The 13,536-nt window shown below is 48.6% G+C and overlaps 1 protein-coding gene across 5 annotated transcripts in view; it reads left to right on the top strand.

Annotated features, from left to right (window-relative positions):
* The window catches only part of SMG6 (SMG6 nonsense mediated mRNA decay factor), a 243,451-nt gene that overhangs the window by 118,405 nt on the left and 111,510 nt on the right, over positions 1 to 13,536 (top strand). For all 5 annotated transcript variants that reach the window (XM_004058242.5, XM_063700507.1, XM_063700508.1 and 2 more), the window contains one exon: positions 12,185 to 12,386. In XM_004058242.5, coding sequence (XP_004058290.2) covers positions 12,185 to 12,386 — 202 coding nt within the window. The remainder of the gene's footprint in view (positions 1 to 12,184; positions 12,387 to 13,536) is intronic.

Here is a 13,536-nt window from a genome sequence, read left to right as displayed (position 1 = left end):
CTGTATGGGGTTCATGTGTCCCCAAGTAGGTTTCTTTCAGTGTATGTCTGTGTTTCCATGTCTCTGTGTCCACATCTATAGCTGTCTTTTTTTTTTTTTTTTTTTTTTGAGATGGAGTCCCGCTCTGTCTCGCAGGCTGGAGTGCAGTGGCATAATCTTGGCTCACTGCAACCTCTGTCTCCTGAGTTCAAGCTATTCTCCTACCACAGCCTCCCGAGTAGCTGGGATTACAGGCACCTGCCACCACACCCGGCTAATTTTTGTATTTTTAATAGAGACGGGGTTTCACCACGTGGGCCAGGCTGGTCTTAAACTCCTGACCTCAGGCAATCCACTCGCCTCAGCCTCCCAAAGTGCTGGGATTACAGGCATGAACCACCGTACCCAGCCTTTTTCTTTTGTTTTTTTTTGAGACGGAGTTTTGCTCTTGTTGCCCGGGCTGGAGTATAATGGCACGACCTCAGCTCACTGCATCCTCGGCCTCCCATGTTCAAGCAGTTCTCCTGCCTTAGCCTCCCAAGTAGCTGGGACTACAGGCATGTGCCACCACACCCAGCTAATTTTTTATTTTTAGTAGAGATGAGGTTTCACTATGTTGGCCAGGCTGGTCTCGAACTCCTGGCCTCAGGTGATCTACCCACCTCAGCCTCCCAAAGTGCTGGAATTACAGGTGTGAGCCACCCCGTCTGGCCTTTTTTTTTTTTCCCCCCCAGAGTCTTGCTTTGTTGCCCAGGTTCAAGTGCAGTGGCATGATCTTGGCTCAGCGTAGCCTCCGCCTCCTGGGTTCAAGTGATTCTCCCACCTCAGCCTCCCAAGTGGCTGGGATTACAGGTATGAGCCACCAGCCCTGGCTAATTTTTTTATATTTAGTAGAGATGGGGTTTCATCATGCTGGTCAGGCTGGTCTCAAAACTCCTGCCCTCCAGTGATCCACCCGCCTCAGCCTCCAGAAGTGCAGGGATTACAGGCGTGAGCCACCACATCCGACCAATGTATCTGTCTGTGTCTGTGCTGATTCTGGGTCCATGTCAGTCTGTGTCTGTGTCTGTGTCTGTGAGTATGTGTTCCTGAATGTCTGTGTTGTGTCCATGTTTGTGTGTAACTGTGTCTCTGTGTGCCAGTCTGGATCTCTCTGTTAGAGGGGGTTTCTGTGTATGTGGGTCTTCCTGTGTCTGCCTGCCTTGCCTTTTACCTACCTGTCTGTCTGTCTGTCCTGGCCTGTCTCTGCCTGCCTGCCTCTGTCTTTCTCTTTGCCTCTGCTTTCGTCTGCCTCTGCTGTGTGTGTGTGTGTGTGTGTGTGTGTGTGTCGCACGCACCTGTATCAGGGATCAGCATACCATGGCCCACAAGCTAATAATGGTTTACATTTTTAAATGGTTAAACAAAAAATCAAACGAGTACTATTTCATGACTCATGAAAATTGTATAAAAGTCAGATTTTAGTGTCCATAAAGTTGATTGGAATATAACCATGCTTACTTGTTTACACTGTGTCTATGGCTGATTTCACATTACAGAGCAGAGTTGAGTAGTTGCCACAGGCTGTATGGTTCACACGGCCTAGAATATTTGCAGTTTAGCTCATTACAGAAAAAGCTTGCTGACTTCAATCTCTGTCCATGTTCCATGTGTCACATTCTTCTTTGTGTTAGTGTCACTATGTGTGTTCATGTTTGTACAATTGTGCATGTAGGCTCCATCTCTGTTCAGCCCTGTTCACTATTCATCTCTCCCTCCTGCTCACTTTAATTTTTCCCTCCCTCCCTCCCTTCTTTCTTTTTTCTTTATTTTTCCTTCTTCCCTCCCTTCCTGCCTTCCTACCTTGCTTTCCCAGGGTCTCGCTCTGTTACCCAGGGTGGACGGCAGTGGCACGATCACAGCTTGCTGCAGCCTCGACCTCCTGGGCTCAGGTGATTCTCCCACCTCAGTCTCATAGGTAGCTGGGACTACAGGCATGCACCACCAACCCGGCTAACTTTTTGTATTTTTTAATAGAGATGGGGCTTTGTCATGTTGCCCAAGTTGGCCTTGATCTCCTGGGCTAAAGCAGTCTGCCTGCCTCGGCCTCCCACAGTGCTGGGCCTCTCTTTCTTATCTCTATTCTTCCTTAGTGTCTCTGTCTTTCTCTGTTTCACCCCTGCCTACCCCGCCCCCCCAGCCATTTCTCGTTTCCCTCTTCCTTTTCTTCCCCTACCCCACATTCTCTCAGTGTGGTCTTCGGCTGGTGCTGTGTACCCAAAGCTCCTTCATGCTCTGTGTTATGCATTTATGTGTGTTTCAGAACAAGCATCTCCAGTGTTCTTCTCTGGAGAGAAGTAATGCTGGAGGATAGATTATGGAGACCCTGGCTACTTTGGAGGGCACTTTTGGGGAGTAGGGAGGGGAGCTTGTTTGGCTTGGGGACCAGCCATGTGAGTCTCCTAGACTCGTGGGTGACCTCCAGAGGGAAGGCTAAAGCAAGAGATTTCTGGGCAGCAGTTTCTGTGTGGACTGTGTAGTCTGATTCTTCCCCTTTTCTTTCTAAATTTTTTCCCTGTACTTGCCGCAAGATGTACCCCTGGACTGTTATTAATCTCAGTCTCCCCATGCCCTCCCCAGCTCTAGCTCTGTAACGGTGTGGGCGGCACTCACAGCATCGGACAGTTCTCTGCATCCTATCTGTGGGCCCTCCTAGGTTTCCAAAATGCACTCCAGGCTGAAGCCTTGGAGCTCCAAGCTGTGCAGCTGGGGCCACACAAAGGAACTGATGGATCTGCCGGCCGGGGGACAGCTGTTTCTTAGCAGTGATCCCCAAAGAGTTAACATCTACAGCCTCAAACTTTTCAGGCTATTAATCTGTAATGAGGACTAGGCAGTTTGCAGTTTTGGAAAGAAAATGCCAAGAAAGGACTCAGTTCTCCAAGTATCTAAGCCACTGCTTCTGAGCATGCACAAGGGTCACTGAGTGTCCCTTCCTTACTCTCAGGGTGGGGAGGCAGACCATCTGTCCTTGGAGCCTGGGCCTTCCCCGGGTCACCTCACCTCACAACCACAGGTCTCTTAGATAGGATTCACACAGCCCCTGTTTACCCATATCCCGGGCCACAGGTCTGTTAGCGCTCTCACGCAGCATGTCTCCCTTCATCCCTCCTCCCTCTCTCACTCCCTTTTGGCTTTTGTTTGGCTGAGGAAATGGAAAGCTCACACAGGAAGTGCTGGGTCTCATTTGCTTGAGATGCTGAGTCTGTTTTCTCTTTGGATGCTGCAGCAAATGGCCCGTTGCCGGCTCTGAGCTGCTGCCCATCTTTGGGCAAGGGCTCAATCTACAGGCAGGCACGTGGTCCAAGCTACAGCCATCCCCGGCTGGGCTTCACATTCTGGGCTACAGAGAGGCAGAGGGGGTTGGGACATTTGAGTCATATTTGCTTAGTCTTCTCAGACTTCTTCACGAGGAGAGCAAATCTGACCAAATAGTATATTGAATTTAATTACCCAGCAAATACATTACCTTAGCTGTGGATACCACTTACTCTCTCGTGAAGCCAGTCTGGGCTAGAGAGATAAAACAGTGTAATAGAGAAAAACATCTCCTTCTGTGCTCTCTTTCTTTCTCTCTCTGCAGTTAGGATCAGCAGCTGGTTATCTCTGGAATGCAAGTTTAAGCATGAAAGACAGGCTTTGCTATCCTGGGGCCTGACCCCAAGGCATGGCTATTTAAGGACTGGTGCCCGTGTTCAACAGAGCAAACCTGGCCTGACTACCACTGAGGGTAGTCCCACCTCAGAGCCTTCAGATCAGAGGACTGGAAAAGTGGAATCAGAATTGCACCTTCCTTCTTTTGTTTCCCATATTCTCATGTAGCTTCCTAATACTCACCGAGTAAATACTCTGGTTGAGAGATTGGCAAAGGTATGGTGCTTTTGTGGGTTTCAAACTTTATCTCATGCCCACTGACCTTACAGATTGAAGAGGCTTTTCTTTTAAGGTCATAGAGAATAACACACCCCAGTGGTTCTGTAGATGCCAAAACTGTAACCCCCCTGACGCTTGTAAAGTCCTTGTTGCTGCTCATCGTTTTGAAGGGTTTGGAAATGCTCCCAAGGGAGCAGGAATGAAATGGCTGCTGTTTAGTGCCCCTTCTTGGCATGCTTTCATTGGTCTTTGCCTGCGTTTCTTCTTTGCAAAGATACATTTCTCTGATCCTAAGATAAGGTGACCAGAGAGCCTGTTTTTCCTACAAAGAGGAAGTCCCTTTTGCTTTTCCTCCAGAAACCCCACTTCCAAATGGTCCCCCTGACACGTGGGACCCTTCTTTCATCTCTCTTCCTTCATTCCCTCCCTGTCTTTAATTTGTTACCTTCTTTCCTTATGCAGTTAGAGAATCATTGCACAGCATCTCCCCCTCTCTGAGGGGAATTCCAGGGTTCATCTTGAGTTTCCTTGGTTCTCTCCTCTTTGCCCATGCTCCTCTTCCTTCCAGTCAGATCCACAACAGCAGGCACATGTGGAACACCTAGGATGATGATGAGAGTATCGTTGGCACTGCAGAGTGATGAGGGCAGGATTGCTGGGCATGTGGGCATGTGTGCCTTCCCTCGCTGTGGCACTTATTAGATCTGTGTGTTAGAGCCAGCATGGATGGAAGCAAGTCGACTCCCCATTTGTACCTGTTAGGGATTGTAACAGAATGGCTTCATAATCTCAGGAGATTATTGGTATAGAGGATTATAGCAGGATGTGGAAAGTGGCCTGGGGCCACTGTGAAAGTCAGTGTAGAGTGCTGGGTCTGCTTAGGACAGACTGCTTTGTTTGGAGGGCCCACCTACTTGCCCCATCTGCTAGCATAGTTTGTGTTCCCTTCCACACCAAGCCTCTGGTGAGAAGGGAGAGGCAGCTGCGCCCCTACTTCGGCAAGTGAGCACAAGGAAAGTCATGCTGGAGAGGAGTAGAGCGACAGGCTTCATGAACCTGAGCATAGTGACCCCTTGCATCCCAGGACCTTTGGCAAGGCTAGGGCAGTGGGACAGCCTACCTCATTTCAGTCTCTGCTGAGGCCAAATCTTCACTTATCCTGATCTCTAGTTCTCAGTAAGTGAAAGAGTCAGGGGACTTTGAGAACATCCAAACCTAGCCCAGCTGTGGCAGTTGGTTTATTGCTTTCAGCTGGTACTTGAACCCAGGTCCTGGTCTTGGAGGCTTTCCCAGGTTTAATCCCCAGAGCTTTCTCTGCAGCTGTATGACACTGCGCTGACCCCGAATGAGGATAGGAAAATAGAACCAGTGCCAAGCCAGAGTCTCTTTTTCATTTGGAGTCTGGCTGTCTGCCCATGACCAGGGTTACATAATGGGAAACATAGCTGGGGCTCTGGAGAGCCCGCGTTTCACCAGGCTGCCCAGACCTTCGCATTCTGATGCTATATATCTTCCTAATTGTAGCTCGGATGCATTTATCACACTGTTGGATTGGAGTACTGTTTAAAAAAAAAACTCTAGAAATTCTTGTACTTGCTGCTTTTCCATGGATCGTCTTCCATAGTCTACAGAGCACACTGGAGAAGGGTCGTAGGGGGCCCTCTGAGGTCTTGTCACGTAGGGAGAAAGAGGGATACGTAGGGCGTATGCAGTAAGCTGACTTCCTTAGGGAGCTTCCATGTGTTGACTCTGTAGATGAGATAGAAATTCTCAAGTTAAAAAACAACTAGTTCACTCACCTTCATAGGGCAGCTCTGAAATAAGAACTAATCCCAAGGCTAATCGGCACCCCTTCAAGGACGCTTAATACGCCTTCCCAAAAGGGCATTTTAGGAGGTCACTGAGTAATAGTCCATCAGCACTTCCCTGAAGGAAGTGGTGGTGGCTGTGGGAAGCCCCTTTGCTACCCTGGCTCCCCACCCAGTCTCCCTGGCTCCGGGTTGGGGCGTTAGCTCTGCAGCCTGGCACCAGGGGGTTCCTCTTCCTCCAAGTGCTGAGTGTGGGGCACACGTGATCTCTCCCACGGCAGGAGCCCCTGTCCCCTCCCCACGCCTCCCGTAGGACTCCTTGTGAGAGGAAGGGGTGTTGGCCTAAGGCTCCAGTCTGACCCCAGCAGGGTACAGCAGCTGACCCCAGGGAGAGTACTTTCCAGCTCTGAGCTGAGGTTATTTGGGTCCAGTGTGTGCTAAGCTAAGAAGACGTGTTGGAGTGGTTACAGCTAAAAGTTTGGAGAGGCAAGAACCGTGAGAATCCGCACCAGGGAGGCCGCCGAGGGCTCCACTCATGCCGTGGAGATGTCAGGATCCCCTAGGGGCTGCTCTTTCCCAAACATACAGTGCTGATGGGTTTAGCACACCATAGTGATATGACAGAGGCTATACATACGAGGGTGGCTTTGGAGAACTGAAATCAAATAAGGCGCCGACCCCGTACATATTGGGGGCAGTGGATGGTAGAGGTGCTCTGATACTTGAGAAATCCTGGAACGAGGTTACTGTGACCTATTGCTGGCCATAGGGTTCCAGCTGCCCTGCTTAGAACATGGAGAGGTTTATATTCTTGCAGTAGGGCAGGATGACTAAGCTTCAGAATTTGATTTGCCCTTTTGGGCAAAATTGATTTAGGGTGAGTACTCTCCCAAAGTCCCAAGTTGACTTGTTGGTATAAATGAGAAAGATAGAAGGGATTATCTTCATCTAAGTCTGGTACTCTTTAGTGGTCACCCAGTAAACATCTCTTATTCTTAGACGATGGTATCTTGCTGCTCATATCTTAACTCCTGGAATGGTGGCCTTTGATACCTTTGTCTCTTCTTTGTATCATGTGGCATCTGGATGACACATTGTTGCTAGAAATCTCCAGGAGCCGCATAGAATTCTCCCCATCTCCAGCCCAGCCCAGGGCCTCTTGAGCTACCTAGCACTGAGGTACCAGAATCAAATCCTTCGCCCAATGCAAACAGAGTTGGCATGACATCTTGGCTTTCCAAGAGGCATGCTAAGCCATTTCAAGCCCAGGTATTATTCTTTTAACTCTGCCACACTTATTGGATTCAAGTCCATTTCTGCTATTAGCTGCTGAATTCCTGCAGTTTTCTCCAGTGGAGTGAGAAGCTCTCCAGGGCAACAGTGGTCTTATGTTAGCCTCTGAGCCCTACGTGGACAGTTGTAGGCTAGGATATAATGGCCCACAGGGAAACCGTTTGAAAAGGCAGATATTGCATGTCTTAGGCATGGTTCTCTTGTTACAGCCATTTGTCTTTGTGTCTGTACCACATGGGTGTCCTCTTTTTCAGCTTCTTTGTGCCTAGCTTCTGTGCCATCTTGGCTGTATTTCCAGATCTCCTCATTCCAGGAACCAGAAGACCCAACTTGTTTCCCATCTGTACTGCTTCTCTGATCTTCCATAGCTCTGAAACACAATGCACGGCTTCTTCTCACTCAACTCTTTCCGGGTTTGTTCTGCAGCTGTGGAGTTTGAATGTTAGTGTTTAAACAAGCTGGTATTACACAGGAAATGGCCACCTCCACAGGCCCCAGCAGGCTTGTAACATGGGGTCATTGTACTTGATATTAATCACCAGTCAGCTTGTTCCCCCAGTAAAATATGAAGGAGTGTGTGAGTGCCTCATCCTCCTTAGACTTGCCAGGAAGATGGACTTGAGTCTTGGTCAGGCGTTGGTGCTCCACTCTTTTCAGACTCTCTCCTCCTCTCAGTCCTGCCCCAGTGGAGCTTTCAGAAAAAGTCCTGCCTGACCCCTTCCCTATGAAGCTGGCAGACTGCCTTTCTGAGTTCTGGGCAAGAAGGTAGATTATTGTGCTGTAACGTGTCTCACCTGGCATACCTTAATCTGTCAGAGGATGCTGCAGTTGGGTAACCTCTCCTGTGAGAAAAGCAAAATTTTAGGAACACAGAAACCCGCGGCCCCTCTGAGAGCAGGGCTTCTCAGTTCCCTGGACGTCAGCTGCCTTTCTACAGCTATTTGCAGAACTCACCTCAGCCTGAAGGGTTAATCTGATTCCCGAGTCAATATCCCCCAAACAACCAGCCAGGAGTGTGTGTTGGTTTGTTTCTGTGAAATGTGTTTCCCCAGTCACCTGGGCTGGCCTGGGCTGCATTGTATCGGCCAGCAGCTGCACTGCACTCAAACTGACAGATACATTAAACCTTGGAATTCTGAGGCAATAAAAAGTAAATTAACTCTTATTTTTTTCCTTTCCTGGTGGACTAAGTGAATGCATGTCTGTAGGGAAGCAAGTGAGCCTTGGTTCTGAGTGCATACTTGTAACTAGTCATTGCTGGTTTGTCCCAAACTCGGATCTGGCTTTCGGACTCCAGCCAGGGCTCTGCCGTCCTGGTGTGTGGTGTGTTCTGTGGGGTTGGGCCAGTGGGTCACCTTGCAACTGCTGATCCCTGCTCTCTAATCACATCACAGCTGCTGAGAGACTCCCTGGGCATCATTCTGGGAGCCATAAGCAGGCTCATTGGACACAGTTGCGTATTCTCTGGCTGCTTTGTGTCTGCTTGGTGAAGAGTCCCCCCTAACTTTAGCAGGATATTGTGGACTCTGGGAATTTCCCTAAAATATGCATTGAACCAGAACAAACCAGAAGGACCTGCATGAGTCCACAGCACTCTAGAGGGTCCATTTAGAATCAAAAGTTGTTTGAGATTATTTGGGAAACCTTTTGGGAAGTTATTTCCCAAGCATTTCCAAAAGATTGGCAGCTGTTTACAGATCCTCATCGCCACCCGAATTTGACTTTTGGCTCCTTGGCCCAGGCCAACCTTGAATCCACAGGGTCTAAGGGCTGCCGTCGGGTGAAGGTTAGAAGGTGCTCCTGGTTGGGATGAGGAATTAAGGCAGGAAAAAGCTAAGCTTTTCTCCTTCTACAGACAGGAAATCCTATGTGCACCCACAGAACTGACCTCCCAGCCCAGAGGCCTGACTGGGGTAAGCTGAGGTGATGTTGCCCAGCTTCCAGGAATTACCTCATCCTTTTGCAGATATCTTAACTTTTGAGTTCAGACATCTCACCTGGTTTTTCAAAGCACCTCTTCCTTTGAGTTTCCTGACACTCCCTCACTCCTGTAGAGAGTCACTGTGTTGCCCATAGGTCTCTGGGTAGTTGTGTTCATGTCTGTGGTGTTCTATGAAAGGAGATAACTGATGATATGAATGTGAACTGAGTTTGGGTGATCCCACTGAAACACCAGAAGAAGGCAGCTACTCACAATCAGAGCACAAGACCAATCTGAATTAACCAGAGCAGAAGTGACCTCTCATTGAAGCATTTTGTGTATTTCCTTGGTTCTGCACAGTCTAGCTTGGCTCTTGGACCACTTTTATTTATATTTCTGAGTTGGGAACTCTGGGCACTCCCTGTGTCTTTTGGCATCAGCTGCTTTCTTACAAATCAACATTGAGGTAGGGATTCTCGTCCACCTTATTTTTGCAGTGAGTCTCAAGGTTTTGGTACAAGGTGGGTGGTAATGGGCAAAAAGGCGTATGTGGGCAGGGGTCCCTAGTGGTGGCCAGCAGTCTCTGGGAGGAGTCAGTTTTGGTTTATCTGAGCCTTAGGGGACAGGAGAGCATGGTAATGAGAACCACATGGTACCACATATTTCTTCATCTTGGATCCAAGATGGTAGGGGTGGGAGGATGAGAGAGGGATGTGGGGCCTCCCACTGTGGCAGCCGTGGGTAATTTTCGGCCGCCTCTCTCTGGCTGAGGATGCTGCTGCCCACACCACCCCCAACCCCCAATTATGTCCTGCAGCAGCCTTGACCTGCACGCACCAACCAGGGCCCCCCAAGCCAAGAATTCAGCTGGGAGACTTTTCACCTTCTTCCTTCTCACTGTCGTCTTTCCTGTTTATTTTCCAAATTGCTGCTCTGCAGCCGAGCAGTGCCTGTTGGCCAAAGCTCACCAGTGCTGTGGGATCAGACTCAGGCAGTGGGCTCAAGTGGCCAGCAGGGCACTGGGGGAGGAAGCGGGGAACTGGAAGAGCCTCCCTGTGCGTCTCCCATGGGCAGCACTAACCTCGGAGGCGGCCCTGAGCAGCCCTATCACATCCGGTGCTTGTCTCTGCAGCCGGGACCGGAGGATAAACTATCAGGGCTGTGGGGCAGTGCATCATTCCTCTTATTATTTTCTTCTCTGCAGATGGGGTCGTGGAAAGTTCAGTTCCTTTTAACCCTCGAAGTTCTGTTTATTCTACAGCTGGTAGCCTGAATGCCGCGTTTCCCATTACATCACAAAGGAGCTCAGGCAGATCTCTGCACAGAAACGTGTTGCAACTGTTTATTTTTTTCCATATTTAAACATTTCTGACAGCCAAACCCGGCTGAGCCAAAAGATGGAGCTTTGTGAATGAGTCTGGTTGTCGGTGTCTGCGCTGAGAGAGGCTTTAGAAAACTCGTCCCTCCGGTGATTCTTCCCAAACATGTTCTTTTTCCTGGGTAAAGCCTGTGAAGCGAGTTACTTCTGCAGTACACGTGTGTTGATTATGTGCCGTTGTGTGATTAATGGGGCTGTGTTCCGTCTGGTTCCCAGGACACTCTTGAAAACAAGATGTTTCATTTCATTGCCTTTTCCTAGTGCAATGATTACAGTAAATAAACCATTGCAGCCTCCTTCCACCTGGAGCCAGTCAGGGAGTTCCCATACCTCTGCTCCACTTTCTCCCCCACTGTCACCTTCGGTGGCATGTCCCTTGAATGCTTTCTTTTCTGCCATCTCCCAAAGATTCTTGGTCTCCAGGAGAAACAAATTGCTTAGATCTGAGGCCCCTCCCTAGTAGGACTCATAGGCAGTAACTCCACTGGGGAGATTCCAGGATGATTCTTCTTTGTTGTTTTTAGCAAGAGGGTCTCACTGTGTTGCCCAGGCTGGTCTTGAACTCCTGGCCTCAAGTGATCCTCCCTTCTCATGTTCCCAAAGTACTGGGATTACAGGCGTGAGCCACCACACCCTGCCCAGGATGATTCTTACAGCTCTCTTTACATATTGCCTCTTGCCACTCTAGCTCATGAATCTAATTGTGAAGCTTTTCTTTGTAATTCTCCTATGCATCTCTCTTCTTTTAGAGTAAAACTTAGCATCCATAGGATATTATCTGTTCCAGGCTCCTGGTTAGGTGCTTTCCTGGAGAAGAAAGCCAAGTCTGTAGCCTTGGCAGGCCCTATATGCTTACCACAATTTTTAGTATCCCTGGGCAGGCCAAAAAAAAAAAAAAAAAAAAAAAGCTTTATGGATCCTCAGCACCCACCAAAGCAGGAATCTGACCCACAGTCGATTTTTGACAAGTGATGGTGACAGAGAAATGAACCTCTTTTTTTATAATTCTACGCTGAAATTTCAATTAAGGAGAGCCAGACTTTGCAGTTTCAAGGTTTCTTCTCAGGTTCAGCCAGGACCTGGTGATACGCAATTAGGACAGCCAGCCATCCCAGTTTGCCCAGGACTGGGGGGTTTCTGGGGACGTGGGACTTTCAGTGCTAAAACTGGGACAGTCCCACACAAACCAGAATAGTTGGTCACCCTGTATCTAACCTTCCACAAATGAGAGAAAGGAGAGGTGTGGAATGGCTGAGACAGTGCTGATGAATTGTGTAAGAGGCTTTACCTTCCTGTGAGGATCTTGATGGGCCAGGAATGAGGTTTTTGTTTGTTTGTGTGATTGGTTGATTGATTGATTGATTGCCTGCCTATATATAGGGAAGAGATTTCTAAAGCATTGTAGGAGGAAAACATGCATGACTCTTGCTGTATTGTGACTAGACCCTCCATGGCTGTGGCTGGAGGAGGAGAGGCTGGTGCTCAGTTGCTGTCTGTGTGGCATGTACTTGGCTGGACAGCAGTGGGGAATTCTGGGAGCAGCCACAAGCACTGGGTGTCTAGAGTGTTTGAGTAAGCGTCTCAGGCACACTGTCTGGAAAGATGACAGGACCCTGCATTAGGCAACTGAGTCTCCAAATTCTTTTTCCTCTCTGGTGAGGATTAAAAACTCCCCCTAATCAATTTCAACTTTGCATAGATCCACATACACATACCTCATATTGCTGCCTTGGGCACAGTTTTGTTTCCTAGCATTTTTGGGGTATGATTTCCTGGCAGATGCCAGCCTAGACAACATTTGCTGCAAGTACTTCCCTGCTCACAAATACTGAGAATACTTTTTTTTACTGGTCCCTCTTTAGAGCTGCTCTTTTCTTACCTTATTTCTCACAGTGTTGCTGTGGATGTATGGTCGACGCTGGCTGATTTCTGTAACATACTGACTGCAGTGAATCAGTCTGAGGTGCCACTGTACAAGGACCCGGATGATGACCTCACCCTTCTTATCCTGGAAGAGGATCGGCTTCTCTCGGGCTTTGTCCCCTTGCTGGCTGCCCCTCAGGACCCCTGCTACGTGGAGAAAACCTCGGATAAGGTCAGCCCCAGGCCAAACATCCCTCCCCATTCGCCCCTCCTCTTAATTCTCCAGACTTTTTTATTCTTGGGAAGTTTTCTGTGCAAATGGAACATGATTAAGTCATTGAGAAGGGTGTTAAGGGAAAATATCGACCTTTTAGCCGCTGACATCCAGCTCTGTGTCCTGAAAAAAAAAAAAGCCCTCTCGACTTCCTTTGGTGTGTGTGTGTGCTTGCTGGCATGTTGTATATACGATCATTTCCTCACTTGTTTAAATAGTGCAGCTTGTGTTGGCAGTGCTCTCACTCAGCTCCAAATGGTTTGCATCATGCTTAAAGCACCCTCCTTTCTCCCCCCTTCCTCCCCGCCCCCCTCCGCCACAAAGCTCTGCACTAGGAAAACAGCCAGGGCTTTTTCCCTTCTCTAAGGAGGAGAGTGATAAATAGGTGACTAGAGAGAAGCAGACACCATGTGTTAACTTAGAAAAAAAAAAACTTGTAGGAATATGAAGCATTCCTCGCTGCCTGGTTTCTATTTTCCTTCCTCTGAGGACTGTGTTTTAACCTGAACGTTTTTCTTGCCTGTCTGTTTATAGAAAACAAAGCCAATTCCCTGTTGCGCTGATGGGGACTGTGGAGCTCTTAGTCTCTGCTTATCAGTTGGGTTTTCAGCCAGGTAAAGAGTAGGGGTAGTCCAGTCGGCTTCACATTTCCCACGTGTAATAACAGTTACTAGGCTAGGGAAGTAGTAGCCACCGAGCTTGGGAGCGAAGTGCTGTGTGGAGGCAGGAATATACCCTGTGACTGACTTCTCTGCAGAGTAGTGAGGATCACATCCCCTGGGGACAGGCCTTTGGGGAGGCTCCACAAATGTCTTCTCAGGAGGAAGTCTTTTGACCTAGATGAAGTATATACTAGGGACATAGGGAGATGTTAAAAAAAAAAAAAAAAAAAGTAAAAATTCCAAACATGAGCCACAAATATGAGAGACTTTATGTAGAATATAAAGTCTTGGCCCGTTGCAGTGGCTCACACCTTTAATCCCAGCACTTTGAGAAGCGGAGACGGGCGGATCGCTTGAGCCCAGGAGTTTGAGACCATCCCTGGCAACATGAGAAACCTGTCTCTACAAACAAACAAGCAAACAAACAAACAGTTTTTAGTATAAAA

This window comes from Gorilla gorilla, chromosome 19 (assembly GCF_029281585.2).
Source record: "Gorilla gorilla gorilla isolate KB3781 chromosome 19, NHGRI_mGorGor1-v2.1_pri, whole genome shotgun sequence".
NCBI lineage: Eukaryota > Metazoa > Chordata > Mammalia > Primates > Hominidae > Gorilla > Gorilla gorilla.
The sequence above is the reverse complement of the archived record's forward strand: the minus strand, read 5'-3'. Positions and strand labels throughout refer to the sequence as shown.